The 17070-nt window shown below is 42.9% G+C and overlaps 2 protein-coding genes across 2 annotated transcripts; both read right to left on the bottom strand.

Moving 5' to 3' along the window:
• Positions 1–7570: 7570 nt before the first annotated feature.
• On the bottom strand, positions 7571–8247 carry LOC123075308 (defensin-like protein). Its single transcript, XM_044497947.1, has 2 exons — positions 7912–8247; positions 7571–7815 (listed from the first exon to the last, which is right to left on the bottom strand). Exons 1-2 carry the CDS (start codon positions 8075–8077, stop codon positions 7646–7648), a joined length of 336 nt encoding a protein of 111 aa, XP_044353882.1. The 5' UTR covers positions 8078–8247; the 3' UTR covers positions 7571–7645.
• Positions 8248–9517: 1270 nt separating this feature from the next.
• On the bottom strand, positions 9518–9972 carry LOC123075311 (defensin Ec-AMP-D1). Its single transcript, XM_044497948.1, has 2 exons — positions 9865–9972; positions 9518–9772 (listed from the first exon to the last, which is right to left on the bottom strand). The coding sequence occupies exons 1-2, from the start codon at positions 9917–9919 to the stop codon at positions 9597–9599; spliced, it is 231 nt and encodes a 76-aa protein (XP_044353883.1). The 5' UTR covers positions 9920–9972; the 3' UTR covers positions 9518–9596.
• Between the last annotated feature and the right edge of the window lie 7098 nt (positions 9973–17070).

Raw genomic sequence — 17070 nt, 5'->3', positions numbered from 1 at the left:
GCCACCATACCTACCTATTATGGCATTTCCATAGCCATTCCGAGATATATTGCCATGCAACTTCCACCGTTCCGTTTATTATGACATGCTCCATCATTGTCATATTGCTTTGCATGATCATGTAGTTGACATCATATTTGTGGCAAAGCCACCGTTCCTAATTCTTTCATACATGTCACTCTTGATTCATTGCACATCGCGGTACACCGCCGGAAGCATTCATATAGTCATATTTTGTTCTAGTATCGAGTTGTAATTCTTGAGTTGTAAGTAAATAAAAGTGTGATGATCTTCATTATTAGAGCATTGTCCCATGTGAGGAAATAAAAAAAAGGGCCAAAGAAGCCAATGAAAAAAAGGGTAGGCCAAAGAAGCCAAACAAAAAAATAAGACAAAAAGAGAGAAGGGGCAATGCTACTATCCTTTTACCACACTTGTGCTTCAAAGTAGCACCATGATCTTCATGATAGAGAGTCTCCTATGTTGTCACTTTCATACACTAGTGGGAATTTTTCATTATAGTACTTGGCTTGTATATTCCAACGATGGGCTTCCTCAAATGACCTAGGTCTTCATGAGCAAGCAAGTTGGATGCACACCCACTTAGTTTTCTTTTTGAGCTTTCATACACTTATAGCTCTAGTGCATCCGTTGCATGGCAATCCCTACTCACTCACATCGATATCTGTTGATGGGCATCTCCATAGCCCGTTGATACGCCTAGTTGATGTCAGACTATCTCCCTCTTTTTGTCTTCTCCACAACCACCATATTCTATTCCATCTATAGTGCTATGTCCATGGCTCGCGCTCATGTATTGCGTGAAAATTGAAAAAGTTTGAGAACATCAAAAGTATGAATAAATTGGTTGGCTTGTCATCGGGGTTGTGCATGATTTGAGTATTTTTTGTGATGAAGATGGATCATAGCCAGACTATATGATTTTGTAGGGATAAGCTTTCTTTGGCCATGTTATTTTAAGAAGACATAATTGCCTTGTTAGTATGCTTGAAGTATTATTGTTTTTATGTCAATATTAAACTTTTATTTTGAATCTTATGGATCTGAATATTCATGCCACAATAAAGAAAATTACATCGATAATTATGTTAGGTAGCATTCCACATCAAAAATTCTGTTTTTATCATTTACCTACTCAAGGACGAGCAGTAATTAAGCTTGGGGATGCTTGATACGTCTCCAACGTATCTATAATTTTTAATTGTTTCATGCTATTATATTATCCATCTTGGATGTTTTATATGCTATTTTATATGACTTTTGGGGCTAACCTATTAACCTAGAGCCCAGTGCCAGTTTATGTTTTTTCCTTGTTTTTGAGTTTTACAGAAAAGGAATACCAAACGGAGTCCAATTGACGTGCCAATTTTTGATAATTTTTATGGACCAAAAGAAGCCCCCGGAGTAAAAGAGTTGGGCCAAAAGAGTCCCGAGCCATCCACGAGGGTGGAGGGCGCGCCCTACCCCCTGGGCGCCCCCCCCTATCTCGTGGATGACTCGGAGACCCCCCCTGAAGTGAGACCGACGCCAAAAATTCCTATAAATACAGAAACACCCAGAAAGAAACCTAGATCGGGAGTTCCGCCGCCGCAAGCCTCTGTAGCCACCAAAAACCAATCGGGACCCTGTTCCGGCACCCTGACGGAGGGGGGGATTCATCACCGGTGGCCATCTTCATCATCCCGGCGCTCTCCATGACGAGGAGGGAGTAGTTCACCCTCGGGGCTGAGGGTATGTACCAGTAGCTATGTGTTTCGTCTCTCTCTCTCTCTCTCGTGTTCTTGATATGGCACAATCTTGATGTATCGCGAGCTTTGCTATTATAGTTGGATCTTATGATGTTTCTCCCCCTCTACTCTCTTGTAATGGATTGAGTTTTCCCCTTGAAGTTATCTTATCGGATTGAGTCTTTAAGGATTTGAGAACACTTGATGTATGTCTTGTGTGGGATACCCGTGGTCACAATGGGGTATTTTATTGATCCACTTGATGTATGTTTTGGTGATCAACTTGCGGGTTTCGTGACCTTGGAAATCTATGCATAGGGGTTGGCACACGTTTTTGTCTTGACTCTACGGTAGAAACTTTGGGGCACTCTTTGAAGTTCTTTGTGTTGGTTGAATAGATGAATCTGAGATCGTGTGATGCATATCGTATAATCGTACCCACGGATACTTGAGGTGACATTGGAGTATCTAGGTGACATTAGGGTTTTGGTTGATATATGTCTTAAGGTGTTATTTTACTACGAACTCTAGGGTTGTTTGTGACACTTATAGGAATAGCACAATGGATTGATCGGAAAGAATAACTTTGAGGTGGTTTCGTACCCTATAATAATCTCTTCGTTTGTTCTCCGCTATTAGTGACTTTGGTGTGACTCTTTGTTGCATGTTGAGGGATTGTTATATGATCTAATTATGCTATTATTGTTGAGAGAACTTGCACTAGTGAAAGTATGAACCTTGGGCCTTGTTTCAAAGCATTGCAATACCGTTTTCGCTCACTTTTATTACTTGTTACCTTGCTGTTTTTATAATTTCAAATTACAAAAACCTATATTTACCATCCACATTGCACTTGTATCACCATCTCTTCGCCGAACTAGTGCACCTATACAATTTACCATTGTATTGGGTGTGTTGGGGACACAAGAGACTCTTTGTTATTTGGTTGCAGGGTTGTTTGAGAGAGACCATCTTCATCCTACGCCTCCCACGGATTGATAAACCTTAGGTCATCCACTTGAGGAAAATTTGCTACTGTCCTACAAACCTCTGCACTTGGAGGCCCAACAACGTCTACAAGAAGAAGGTTGTGTAGTAGACATCAGACATCTAATGAGCCAAGGTTGCGCCTGGGGGGTGCTCCGAGGAGAGCACAACCCACCAGGACGCGCCAGGAGGCCCAGGCGCGCCCTGGTGGGTTGTGCCCACCTCGGGTGCCCCCCGGACCGCCTCTTTTGCTCTATAAATACCCCAATATTCCCAAAACCCTAGGGGAGTCGGCGAAAATCAATTCCAGCCGCCGCAGAGTCCAGAACCACCAGATCCAATCTAGACACCATCACGGATGGGGTTCACCACCTCCATTGGTGCCTCTCCGATGATGCGTGAGTAGTTCTTTGTAGACCTTCGGGCCCGTAGTTAGTAGCTAGATGGCTTCCTCTCTCTCACTGAATTATCAATACAATGGTCTCTTGGAGATCCATATGATGTAACTCTTTTTGCGGTGTGTTTATTGGGATCTGATGAACTTTGAGTTTATGATCAGTTATATCTTTTTATATCCATGAAAGTATTTGAGTTTCCTTGATCTCTTCTATGCATGATCTCTTATAGCCTCGTATTTCTTCTCCGATATTTGGGTTTTGTTTGGCCAACTTGATCTATTTATCTTGCAATGGAAATAGGTGCTTTGTAGTGGGTTCGATCTTACGGTGCTTGATCCCAGTGACAGAAGGGGAGCCGACACGTATGTATCGTTGCTACTAAGGATAAACCGATGGGGTCTATCTCTACATAGATAGATCTTGTCTACATCATGTCATCGTTCTTATTGCATTACTCCGTTTCTCCATGAACTTAATACACTAGATGCATGCTGGATAGCGGTCGATGTGTGGAGTAATAGTAGTAGATGCAGGCAGGAGTCGGTCTACTAATCTTGGACGTGATGTATATATAATGATCATTTTCTGGATATCGTCATGATTATTTGAAGTTCTATCAATTGCCCAACAGTAATTTGTTCACCCACCGTTTGCTATTTTTTCTCGAGAGAAGCCACTAGTGAAACCCACGGCCCCGGATCTCTTTCTCATATATTTGCCTTTGTGATCTACTTTTCCTTTGCATTTATTTTCAGATCTATTAAACCAAAAATACAAAAATACCTTGCTGCGTTTATTTTATTTGCGATCTATTTATTCAATCTATTACAACTTTTTCCCGTCCGCGCACCATCTGTGGCGTCGTTACCCGAAAGGGATTGACAACCCCTTTAACACATTGGGTTGTGAGTGGTTGTTATTTGTGTGCAGGGGCTGTTTACATTGTGTTGCTTGGTTCTCCTACTGGTTCGATAACATTGGTTTCTTCACTGAGGGGAATACCTACCGTCGCTGTGCTGCATCATCCTTTCCTTTTTGGGGAAATACCGACATAGTCCTAGCAGACATCAAAAGGAATTTCTGGCGTCGTTGTCGGGGAGGGATTGACAACCCCTTTAACACGTGGGTTGCGAGTGGTTGTTATTTGTGTGCAGGGGCTGTTTATGTTGTGTTGCTTGATTCTCCTACTGGTTCGATAACCTTGGTTTCTTCACTGAGGGACATACCTACCGTCGTTGTGCTGCATCATCCCTTCCTCTTTGGGGCGTAGTCTTAGCAGACTTCACCTATCAACATGGGATCTAGTTTTGAAGATCTTGACGCGAGGAATCCAACGGTGAAAGCGGTTTGAGATTTGGACGCATGGTTTGAGAGATAAAACGTTTTGAATAAACGGATCTACGAAAAAGGGAAAACTCTCAGGTTGCGACAAGTGGCGCACTGCATGTGCGCCACTTGTCGCAACATGGGGAGTTGGAGTGATCTTTGCAACGAGTACTCCTCAACTAGTGATTTCGGACTAATGGGTCGGCCCAATAGGCTCACCAACTCAGAGATGTTCCGTTCTGGGAACTCCTATTTGCCGCAGAAAACAGACGTCCATTCGCACAGGGCGCGCTCGACTGGGCCGGCCCATTCGAGTTCAACAGTGTCGGTTGAAAAATGCACAAAAAAAATAATGGCGCTTTCTAGGATTCAAAACATTGACCTGCTGCTTCTGCATGAATCAGACTAACCACTCCACCTACCCAGTGCTATTGACATCCAAAGAACTAAATTTAGAGGCCTAAACTAAACATTACTTAAAAAATTGCAAACATTGTTTCAAATTTCGAACACTTTAAGTTACGAATAATTTGTAACAGACGCGAACAATTTTAGAAATTTCTCATCAACTTTCAGAATAATGAAGAAATATTCAAATTCCTGAACATTTTTTGAAAACATGAACGGTATTCGAATTTGTAAACAAAACTCGAAAAATGGAGCATCATTAAAAATCTGAACAATTAATTTAAAACTCGAACATTTTTAAAAAAATTCAGAACATGTTTGAAAACGTGAACATTTTGTCAATTTATGAACAAAATTTGAAAACAGGGAACAAATTTAATTTCAGAGCAAAAAAACTAAACTGGGAACAATTGGAAAATCCTTAAAAATTGAAAATGCAAAAATGTTTTATATAGGTGAAGAAAAAGTTGAAACGGATTGTATTTCTAAACCTTAGAACATTTTTTGAAAATGTGAACGTCTTTTGAATTAGTGAACAAAATTTGAAAACGGGGACAACTTTGGAATCCAGAAGAAAATTATAAAACTGAGAATAATTAGGAAATCCCGAATTTTGTGATAGGAACATTTTTTTAAAAGCACCCGACAAAAATAATAAATGCCAACAATTTTTGAAAAACATGAACATTTTTTAAAACTCCAAAAAATAAAAATAGGAACAAATTTTGGAAGTAGGAACATTTTCTGAAACTCCCAAACAAAATTCAGAAAGCAAATAATTTTTGAAAACGCGAACATTTCTTGAAAACTGAAACATTTTATGAAGTCCCGAACAAAATTTTAAAACACGAACATTTTTTGAATAAAAGGAACATTTTTTTGAATTTGTCATCAAGTATTTTTGGAAAACATGGATTTCTTGAAAATTCTGCAACTTTTGAAAAAGAGAAAAAAATTTGAAAAAAATAAAGCAAAAAGAAACAGAAACAGAAAAAGGAAAAAGAAATAGAAAAAAATGAAAATAAATTACAAAACAAAAACCCGGTTCAGGAACCTTCTAGAAGGTTCCCAAAACCGGCAAAAACCAGCTCGGATCATCTAGAAGGTTCCCAAAACCGTTCACGAGAAAGCTACGCGGAATGTTGTACACGGGCCGGCCCAATTGCTCGATAGGTCGACTTGCCTGTGCAAAGCCCTGACTGTACGACGCAGAGAGCGGCACATAGGGAATTCCGTTCTATTTTTCGGCGGCATGTTCACCTCGCAGGTGTTGTGTCGTCGCCACTATTCTGCCCATATGTCTCCTTGTTGTCCTGAAGCTGAAGGTATCCCCACTTTCTTGTGTTCTCGCTCAATGCTCCGCGATTTAGGCAGCTAACTCCATGCGGTGCTTACGCCTCTTCTGTTGTACATCCATTTTGGCTTCCTATTTGGCTTTGAAAAATATAAATTATCGATCTACATTGAGATGACCAAATATAAATCCCCTGAGTCTCTGCCGTGCCTTTAGAACATCTCGAATAGATGATGTAGATATAAAAATAACTAATTTTTTCATCTTCGAGACTCCAAAACCCCTCTGTAACAGATGATGTAGATGTAAAAATAATTACATCTCCATCTCAAGAAGATGTAAAATACAACACTTAGAGATACAAATTTACATTTCCACCTACTGAAGATATAAAATTAGCAATCGCGCGCCAACCGCCCAACTACCTTCACTTTGCTTCCGCCCGCGCGACCCCCGCCCGCCGCACAGCCGCCCCATTCGCCCTTAGAACTGCTGTTGCCGCCCGCCTGCGCGCCACCCCCACTGCCCCTCTCCGCCCCTCCACCGCTCTTCCTCCTCTCTTCGCCTCAAATCGCCCTCCTCCGTCGATGCACCGCCGCCCCGATTCGCCATCCCCGCCGGCCCGTCGCCGCTCCTCCTCCTCTTTTCGCCTCAAATTGCCGCTGCTTCGCCGCCGCCCCGATTCGCCACCCTCGCCGCCCCTCCGACGCTCCTCCGTCGCCCCTACGCCACTCCTCCTCTCTCCGCCTTGAATCGCCGCTCCTCTGCAGCTGCACCGCCGCCCCGATTCGCCACCCCCGCCGCCCCTCCGACGCTCCTCCACCGTCGCCCCCACGCACAGCCGCCGCCGCCCTGAATCGAGTTGTGTCACCGCCGTCCCCACTGCTGCCGCCTACTAGTTTTTATATCTCAATTTTGCATCATCTATTGGAGTTGCTCTTTTACATCTTTTTTTAGGGACGCATCATCTGTTGGAGTTGCCTCTTTTTTGGAGATGTAAAATGCACTTTTTGGTGATGTAAATTTTACATCTCCTAGTTTTACTTCTCCAAATTTGCATCATGTATTGAGATGCTCTTATTCAGATCATATATCCGTCAAGATTTGTATCAATTGTTATATGATGTACTGACCTTCTAGCTAAGCCTCGGGTTTTTTTTCTTCTGGGTTCCCCACACTGTATTTCTCTCTTTCATTTTTTTTCTTTTGCGGGGGTATTTCTCTCTTTCATTGCTTGTTCTATCCGCACGACTTCTCTATTGTGGGTAGCTTGAGAGGCGTCCTGGCGTTCCAGCAAAAAAAAAAGAAAAAAAAAAAGAGGCGTCCTGGCGTGCTCATTTACTTGTAACCGTTCATGAATCTCAGACGAGCATCAGTCACAAATGCATATGCTTGCATACACACATACATAGATATAGATCTACTATTATTTATTCAGTAGTTATTACACAAAAGCATGTATGCAATAGACAAATCAGGGCCATCTAGCAATCCTTGTGGCAGGAACATGCAAAGCCCTTGCACTTGCCTCTGGGGAAACCCTCGGTCAGGCAAACACTTGCACAATTGTCATCGCGCACGCACATCCCCTTGAACTTGTAGCTCTGTGACTTGCAGTCCCTCGCCAAAGCTACTTGCACTGGTCCCTGGTCCTCTACATGCACGGGGCAAAATTAATAAAGCAAATCAGTCATCTCACATATGTAATTTTAGCAGTATTGTGAATTATCTCAAATAATGGCGTACATACCAGTGGCCACAAGAAGCAGGAGGACGACCACAAAGACTTTCATGGAGAGATCCATGAAATTTCTTATCTGAAGACTAAGAGGATTGTATGACAGATTAAGACCTTCAAGATGAACTGTATGATAGCTGGATGTACAGGAGGGAGGGGGCTTGTTATATACTTGCATCAACGCATAGATTTCTCTCTTGCTTCGAGTCTAAGCGAACAAATTTTTGTAGGGTAGTGTAACTAAGTACCAACTTTTGTATGGTAGCCTAACAAATTACCAGCTTTTGTAGGGTAGTGTAATTGACCGCCCACAAAAAAAAAATTCAAGGGCAATGTAACTGACATGTGAAAATATAAAGGTTGTCAGAAAAATATATATATATGTGAAAATATAAAGAGCGGCCATGTCATACCCACGTGGCAACAACTAGACCCACTTAAGGTTAATGATGAACTCTCATGCTCTTCAAGTCCTCTTGGCATGGGAGTTAAATAGCATGGTGAATTCGTTGTTGATTCTCGTTGTTTTGAATGTTTGTGTAACACCCCACAACTACATATGCGCTCACATAACACATGTATCTATTTATATTGATATCCATATCCATATCAATATCTATACTTCTATATTTATAACTACCTATATCTATATTTATATATTTATATCTATCTATACTTACTAGGTCTGTCTAGAGCACATCTAAATGTGCCCTAATTATTGCACATCTAAGTGCTCAATCAAACTAGAAAGAAAAAGGGAAAAAGACAAAAGAGAATGCTTGCACGAATCTTAGTGTAAAACCAATGATATAGAACTTAGATGTGCAATACTTATAGCATATCTAGATGTGCTTTAGCAAAACTGATACTTACTTATATTTGTTAGAGTTGTGTCGAATATTTTATACAAGATAGGTTACAATTGGACTCTAAATCATATGGTGTGTAGATAAGGTACCGAGTCTTGTCCTAATATGACACTTGCATCCTATGTCTCTTATATAATGTGAGGGTAGACACATGATATAATCTATGCTAACATAATAGCACGTGCACATAGGGGGAGCCGGCATGTTTGTCGGCGCCCTGGTGGCCGGTGTGCGGTATTTTAACGGTGTCACGGAGAGGAGCACATGCGGTCATGTTCTGAGGATGTAGCCATGTTCAGTGAATCTCGTTAACAAGTCTTGGTGTTCTGTCGTGTATGATTGCTTGGTCCTTAGATGATCGACGATGCAACTCAAATTATTCTAGCAAGTGATATCAAAGCTAGGTTGTTCGAAGGTCGCTAGTTGTTGATATAAAGGAAGGAGTTGAGCGAAAGAATTATAGATTATCTATCTACATTGAGATGATCAAATATGGATCCCTCGAGTCTCTACCTTTCTTCAGATCATACATCCGTCAAGCTTTGTTCTGGTTATCATATGATGCAATGACTTGCTAGCTAAGCCTTGTCTTTTTCTGGGTTCACAGCACTATACTTCGCTCTTTCATGGCTCATTCTATCCATGCGACATCTCTATCGTAGATAGCTCGAGAGGCGTCCTAGCGTGCTCGTTTACTTGTATTAGTTCACGAATCTCAGACGAGCATCACTCATAGAGGCACGCATAGATACATAGATATAGATCTATTATTCGGTTATTATCAGTTATTAGACGGAAGCATATATGCAATAGACAAATCAGGGCCATCTAGCAGTCCTTGGTGCAGTAACAACGATGCCAAAAGCCCTTGCACTTGCCTCCGGTGAAACCCTCGAGCAGGCAAACACTTGCACAGTTGTCATCGCGCACACACATCCCCTTGAACTTGAAGCTCTTTGACTGACAGTCCCTCGCCAAAGCTAGCTGCACTGGTCCCTGGTCCTCTACACGGGGCAAAATTAATAAAGCAAATCAGTCATCTCACACATATAATTTTAGCAGTATTGTTAATTATCTCAAATAATAGCATGCATGCCTGTGGTCACAAGAAGCAGGAGAACGACCACAACAACCTTCATGGAGAGATCCATGAGATTTCCTATGAAAGACTAAGAGGATTGTATGACAGATTAAGACCTTCAAGATGGATTGCATGACAGGTGGATGTAAAGGAGGGAGGGGGGCTTGTTATATACTCTCTTGCTTCCAGCCTAAGCGAACATATTTTTGTAGGGTAGTGTAACTAGTTACCAACTTTTGTATAGTAGCGTAACAAATTGCTCACTTTTGTAGGGTAGTGTAACTGACCGCCCAAAAGAAAATCAAGGGCGGTGTAACTGACATGTGGAAATAGGATGTCAGAAAAAAAAACAAGTGAAAATAGAAAGAGTGGCCACGCCATGTCCACGTGGCAGCAACTAGACTTACTTAAGGTTAATGATGAACTCTCATGCCCTGTAAGTCCTCTTGGCACGGGAATTAAATAGCATGGTGAATTTGCTGAGAATAGCACGGTGAATTCGTTGTTGATTCTCTTGTCGTTTTGGACATTGGTGTAACACCGAGTCCAACACGCCACCACCACATATGCGTTCACGCAACACACCTATCTATCTATCTCTAGCTCTATCTATGTATATACCTATTAATATCCGGGAGGACCGTTTTGGCTCTTGGGTGCATATGCTCCTTAATAAACAGTAATTTAAAAAATAGTAAATAAAATTTAAAATTCTGAATTTTTCATAGATGTTCTTGTTAGTGTAACAAGTGTGCTTGTCAATTTTCATGCGAAATGGGATGACGGTGCTTCGTCGGTGAAAAGATAAAATTAAGTGTAACATTTGGAGGTAACATTTGTCGTTTAACTTGTTTTTTTGCACAGATCAAAATACTTAAGCTTTCCTCCTAAAAATGTGTAGGTAGCGTTTTGGTGTGACAGTGATCACATCTATTATTTTTCAAAAAAAATGACATTTAAAAGAAACATTTTTTATGGGCATGAGCATATGCTCCCAAGAGCAGAATTGGATTCCGTTAATATATATAGACACACACAGAACTAGAGAGTCCCTAGAAACTCTCATGTTAATTAGAAATGAAGAGTCGTTCATCTATTGGGACTATTGGGACCGATTTACTGCGATGGAGATTAGCCTGTATGATTCTCAGCCAAAATTCTCATGTTAATTAGAAAATTTAACGAAACCGTCCACTGAATATGTGTCTTATGTAGCTGCAGCCATCAGACGGAATCCCTCATGAAGCCCCCGTGAATATTGCATACGCACGCCTCTTTACAAAAGAACCATCTCTACCCCATTGGCCCGTTTTCCTCCCATGTTGCCTCTCCATGCCCTAGAGACTCTCGTCCTTGACCTCAATGTTCCATTTGTGTTGCAATCCAATCTCTCCTCAGTCCCCTTCCTCCCCAACCTTTAGACCTCCCCTTATTTCAAGTTTTCAAGCCCAGGATGGTTGATGCATCTGATGAGGTGGTGTATGCATGATAGTTTGAAGAAAGGAGGCCAACCATTGATACTTGAGGCTGCCGAGTTGAGGAATACTTTAATTGATTCTTGAGGATGTTGAGTTGAGGAATTACGTTGGACTGGTGGTATGACAACTCACACTCTGAATCCCACCCCACCGGTAAGTAACCCAGCATCGTTAAATCCCTCCTCTCTAGATGCATGTGGTCACAAGAAGCAGGAGAACGACCACAACAACCTTCATGGACAGATCCATGAGATTTCTTATGAAAGACTAAGAGGATTGTATGACAGTTTAAGACCTTCAGCATGGATTGTATGAAAGATGGATATAGAGGAGGGAGGGGGCTTCTTATATACTTGCAACAGCACATGGATTTCTCTCTTGCTTCGAGGCTAAACATCTGTAACTAGTTACCCACTTTTGTAGGGCAGTGTAACTGACCGCCTGCAAAAAAAAATCAATGGCAGTGTAACTGGCATGCGAAAATAGGAAGGTTGTCAGGAAAAAAACATGTGAAAATAGAAAGAGTGGCCACACCATGTCCACGTGGCAACAACTAGACCCATTTAAGTATTCGCAAAATAAAATAGACCCACTTAAGGTTAATGATGAAGTCTCATGCCCTGCAGATCCTCCTGGCATGGGAATTAACTAGCATGGTGAATTTGCTGGATGTTTGTGTAACACCGAGTGCAACACCGTACCACCACATCCGCGCTCATGCAACACATGTGTACTACTCTACTAAAGATTGAAATGGTTAAGTTCAAAGATTGACGAAATTATCATAGATGTCTCGTTGTCCATGGATACACCGCATGCCTTTGAAAGAATAATCTGTTTTAACAAGATAAATAGAATGTCAAAACATCCGGAGTAGAGCTAAGGAAAACTCCACTAACCACTCGAGTAGAGCTTGGTTGTGCAACTCCCCAAACCCCCATGCAAGTACTGGCAAATCAGCACAAGAAACAATACTACTACTCCGTTCCTAAATATAAGTCTTTTTAGAGATTCCACTACAAACTACATACGGATGTATATAGACATATTTTGGAGTGTAGATTCACTCATTTTGCTCCGTATGTAATTCATAGCGGAATCTTTAAAAAGACTTATATTTAGGAACAGAGGGAGTAGCTGAGAAGGCTGCTACTTATCAAATCTGAGGAGAAGATGTAACCTGAAAAGGCAAACTAACAAAGGGGGAATCCACCAAATTGCATAATTACTATGCCCTTTATAGAGCAGACCACACACACAATCACAATACGAAGGCACGAAACAATCGGATTGACAAGTCATGAGTTACAAAGACAGTAGCTACATGGCGAGTTGAAGAGACAAATGATGAAGGACGTGCTACAAGGAAGCAACTAACATGAGCATGTAGAACAGCAAAGCTAGTCATGCTGGAAGAACTTGAAGATATATGAGAGCTGGCTCGACCAGCGTGCACGCGAGCAAAGTGGTGCAGATTAAGAACCAAAACCAGAGCTACACATCTGTGGGTTTCCCTTGGAATTTGCCCCCGTCATCTCCAGCTCCTCCCTGCTTGCCTTGGCTGCTCTTCTTGGCCCTGACGAAGCAGAAGCATGCGCAGCAGGGGCACTGGAACAGGAGCTTCATGCCGATGATCCGTCGCCGACGACGAACTGTGTAGTGGAGAACAACGCAACTGGCAGATCTATGCTTGGGCGGTCTCTCCCTCACGCACTCACCCAAGCAAAATTATGAATGTAGATGGATCTGATCTGCCTCACTCGGACTCACTCTCACAGACTCACACACACTCCAGCTATATAGCCGCCTTGAGCCTTGGCACTCACACACTCCGGCAGCTGCTGGCTTGAGCCTTGGCACACACCACACCACACACTCTCCGGTCGATCTGGTTCCATTTTAAATGGACGCAAATGGATCCTGCCCATGTGCCCTTTTTTTCCTCCGCGGAAGAAGATGGCCCAGTGATAGACAGACAGGTAGTACATCTGTTTGTTAGGCTATATATATAGCCCCATAGCCCATGGTTAAACATTCATATGTTCCTCTGTACGTAGCATTCCCTGACTCACTTTTCTATGTAGGTTACTGTTGGGCAACATGAGCTAGCTAGCTAGCTGCTTTTGTGAGTGGACAGCACGTACGTTAAGCAAGATGTGGCTTGTACTAAGGGCATGGCCAATACATAAGCCCACCGTGATGCCCCGCAGGCCACGTAGGATCGGATGTCAGAAAAAGTAGGTTCAGATGAAGCAACGAGATCTCTGCGGGAGGCGGGTGTTTGTGGAGAAGAGACGTGGTTCGGTGTACAAAGCTGAAAAGATTGAAATATGAAAAGTAAAGATGCATGTGTAATGTGAGTCTTTATTTTCTATTCTTTGATGAGGTCCACTGGTGGTAACTTGCATTGAGAAGAAAAAATCAATGTAGATGCCTTAAGCTTCTTTTTGTTATGTGGCATCTGTATTCATATGTTACCATTGTACATTGCCCCAATGTGCATTAGTATAAGCTAAGGGATCTGCCGTGCATGTTGCTCCATGTGCCATGCATGTATGCCTATCCCTGGCGTTGATGAAGCAAAATGAAGCTAGGCAGGAGGCTGAGCGAATATACAATCAAGGAGAGAGAGGGTGATTGATCAAAGCAAAGCAGCAGACATGCCAATCGCAAAGCAGTATAACTGCATGTTGCCGGTGAAAAAGGCTATGCGTGCGCGTCACGTGGATAACAAACTATTGGTGCTGACAGACGGTGTCACCGGCCCTGTGATGGTTACCTGTATATATCGACTTCGGCTAGCTGTAGGTCAGTCGGTGGCCAATCTAATTCATCTGCAGTTTCTGCAAAGGTGCCGCTGCATGCCTGCTGCATGCAGCACAAGAATGCAGTGACAATGATCGAGCTCGTAGATGGTGTAACTATTTTGGCGGGTAACGAGCTACTATGATACACGAGCGATCTACTAATATTTAACATTTATATGATAGCTAATCTTCATACATGTAACCAACGGGGAGAATTGAGAGCACGTCTGTCTGTCATGAGGATTAATAACCAGGCGGGCAGACAAAGAGATGGTCCTGAAGTGCCGTGCAAATGCTTGTACGCCTAGCTCGCTGATTGGTGACAGTCAATCAATCGGCCGGTCATGTGGTTGGATGCGCATGCATATACTGTAGCGCGATGGACGGAGCGGATGGGCCGTCGCAACCGGAAAAGAATTATATGAGACCAGGTCTCACGGGCTAGCATGTGAGACCCACCTTGATGGATGACACGTGACATTTACAAATCACAAAGCATCTACCCCACCCCCCACTTAAAATAGGGTGAAGAGATTAGATGCTTTATGATTTATGAATGCCACGTGTCATTCATCAGGGTGGGTCTCATCTGCTAGCCCGTGAGACCTGGTCTCGTATAATTTTTTTTTCCGTCGCAACCACCGTCTACTTGCGAAAGTTGCGATCGGTCGAGCGCGTGCGCGCGGGGTCGAATGGCCGGCCGATCGCGCGCGCACATGCCCAGCCTGGCCACCACGCACGGCCCACTCCGGCCCCTGTGGCGCGTACGGTCGTGCAGACGTGCAGCGCGCGCGCGTCCGTCCACCCCGCTCTGCTCTCGCATGTGTGTACGTGCATGCGGTGCCCCTCGCAGCGCAAGCAACGAATACCTTGCCACGGATCTGGTCTCTCTCAATCATCGGATCAATCGATCGGTTAGAAGCGGTTGGTTGCCTCGTCCATACGGTACGTACACATGCATCTTTAACCAACTGGTGATTGAGCCAGTACGTACGTACGATCCAGATGCTTTTATACGAGGAACATTGTTATTGTTGTTGTTGCTGCTGTTGCCGCATTGTCAACGTATACTCAGCAACGAACGAGAGAGGAGGATGACGATGGTGATGACCCGCAAAAAATGATGATGATGATGATGATGTTATGCGAGATGTGTGGCCTATAATTAAGCGGGCAGCCATGATGATGAGATGTTATGCCACAGCCAGATGTGTGGCCTAATTAAGCATGCCAACGATTTCATGGTGGTGCAATTTCATCACCCGTCATCTACTTGCCGGAAATTTTGGATGGAAGCCAAGCGCCCGAGCCGTGATCGTGGTAGCTGCATGGAGCCCCCTCACCACCTTCCAAACTTTATGACAATAAGAGATGCAAACACAAGCGAACCAACGTGTGGTTGATGGTTAGGTGGACAGTGGTATCCCCAGCCCATCAGGGTTCAAGTCTTGTTGCTCACATTATTCCTGGATTTATTTTAGGATTTCCGAACGACGAGGAGCCTACGGTGACTTCGTAAATCTCAAGATGATATGCCGGCTTGGTCTTTCGAAGGTGCTCATAGGGGTAGGGTGTGCGAGCGCTTGCGTCTATACTGTGTTAAAAAAAAAGATGTGAACACAAAATGTAGAAACTAGAAAATAATCTTCATATAACGTTCATCTCCATTTGATTCCGGGAAAAAGTTGTGAGTTTAGTGCCAGCGGGAGGGCTCCATTTTAAGTGCTTCTTCAAGTTTTGTTAGAGTCTATGTCCTGCTCAAGAAAAGGAGACGGCAGCGGCTTCTTGAATATGAAATAAGGTTCTCACTGCCTAGCCCCGTTCCGGTGGTGCGTCTAGTATCGTCGGAGGGTGTGTGGACGTGTGTCTTCGGTAGATCTCGTGGGATTCGTTCGGTGGTTGTTTGGTGGATTCGTTCGGACCCGGTCTTTGTTCATCTTTGTTCATGTGTCTTCAGGTTGGATCCTTCCGATCTAACTTTCTCTTCATCGGCGACGGTTGTTGTTCTGGTGCGTTGGTCCTATGAGGCCTTAGCGCAACGACTTCCCGATCCTCTACTACAACAAGTTATGTCCGACTCCGGCGAGGGAGGGGCGATGATGGCGGCGCGCCTTCGGTTCACTTCAGTGTTTGTAGTCGTCGCTAGGTGGTCTACGAATCTGGATGTAATTTTTATTATTTTTTGTGTTCATTGTACTGCCATTATTGAAGATGAATAGATCTTTTCCACACACAAAAAGACATTAACATAAAACTTGTAGAAATTAAAAAAATTAGGCATCTTGTAGAAATTAAATGGCATTGCTATGTAGCTGAGAAACAATTGTATTGCAAAGTTAGACTCCATGAATATATTCTTTTTGTATTGCATGCAAGTGGTACACTGAAAAAAAAACTTAGAGTATCCAATCCCACGAGACCATAATTACCGGAAGTCGATGACTAAAATTGCTATATATCATGATAATCATCGTCTTCCCAACCATCTTTTCTCTATAATTAGTGTTTAGCTTACCTTTTTTTTTTTTGCAGGAATTAGCTTACCCATCTTTAACTACTCATAGAGTGAGCCTTCGGCTACGTTTTGGCATTGCGGTGGATAATCATAATCTTGCTTGTCTACACTTTTGTCCATTTTAGTGTTTCTTCAAGTCGCAATTGCCAAATTTTATGCCTGCTCCCTTGGCATCACAAATAAGTGATGTTTTTTTTGCCACGGTCTTCAAAATTTTAACTTTGAGCACTAATTTAATATACATATAGAACGCAAGAAGGAAAAAGGATATTCCGGGTATACTTTCTACTTTCTAAGACAAACAGTTTTTTAATCAAACCAATAAAATGGAATTCGGACCCCCCCCCCCCCCAACCCACCCCAAAAGAATATCGATGGACAATTTTTTGAAGGACTGCATGAAGTCATCTCCAAAACATCA

This window comes from Triticum aestivum, chromosome 3D (assembly GCF_018294505.1).
Source record: "Triticum aestivum cultivar Chinese Spring chromosome 3D, IWGSC CS RefSeq v2.1, whole genome shotgun sequence".
Lineage (NCBI taxonomy): Eukaryota > Viridiplantae > Streptophyta > Magnoliopsida > Poales > Poaceae > Triticum > Triticum aestivum.
Note: the sequence above shows the minus strand (reverse complement) of the source record. Positions and strands in the feature narration are given on the sequence as shown.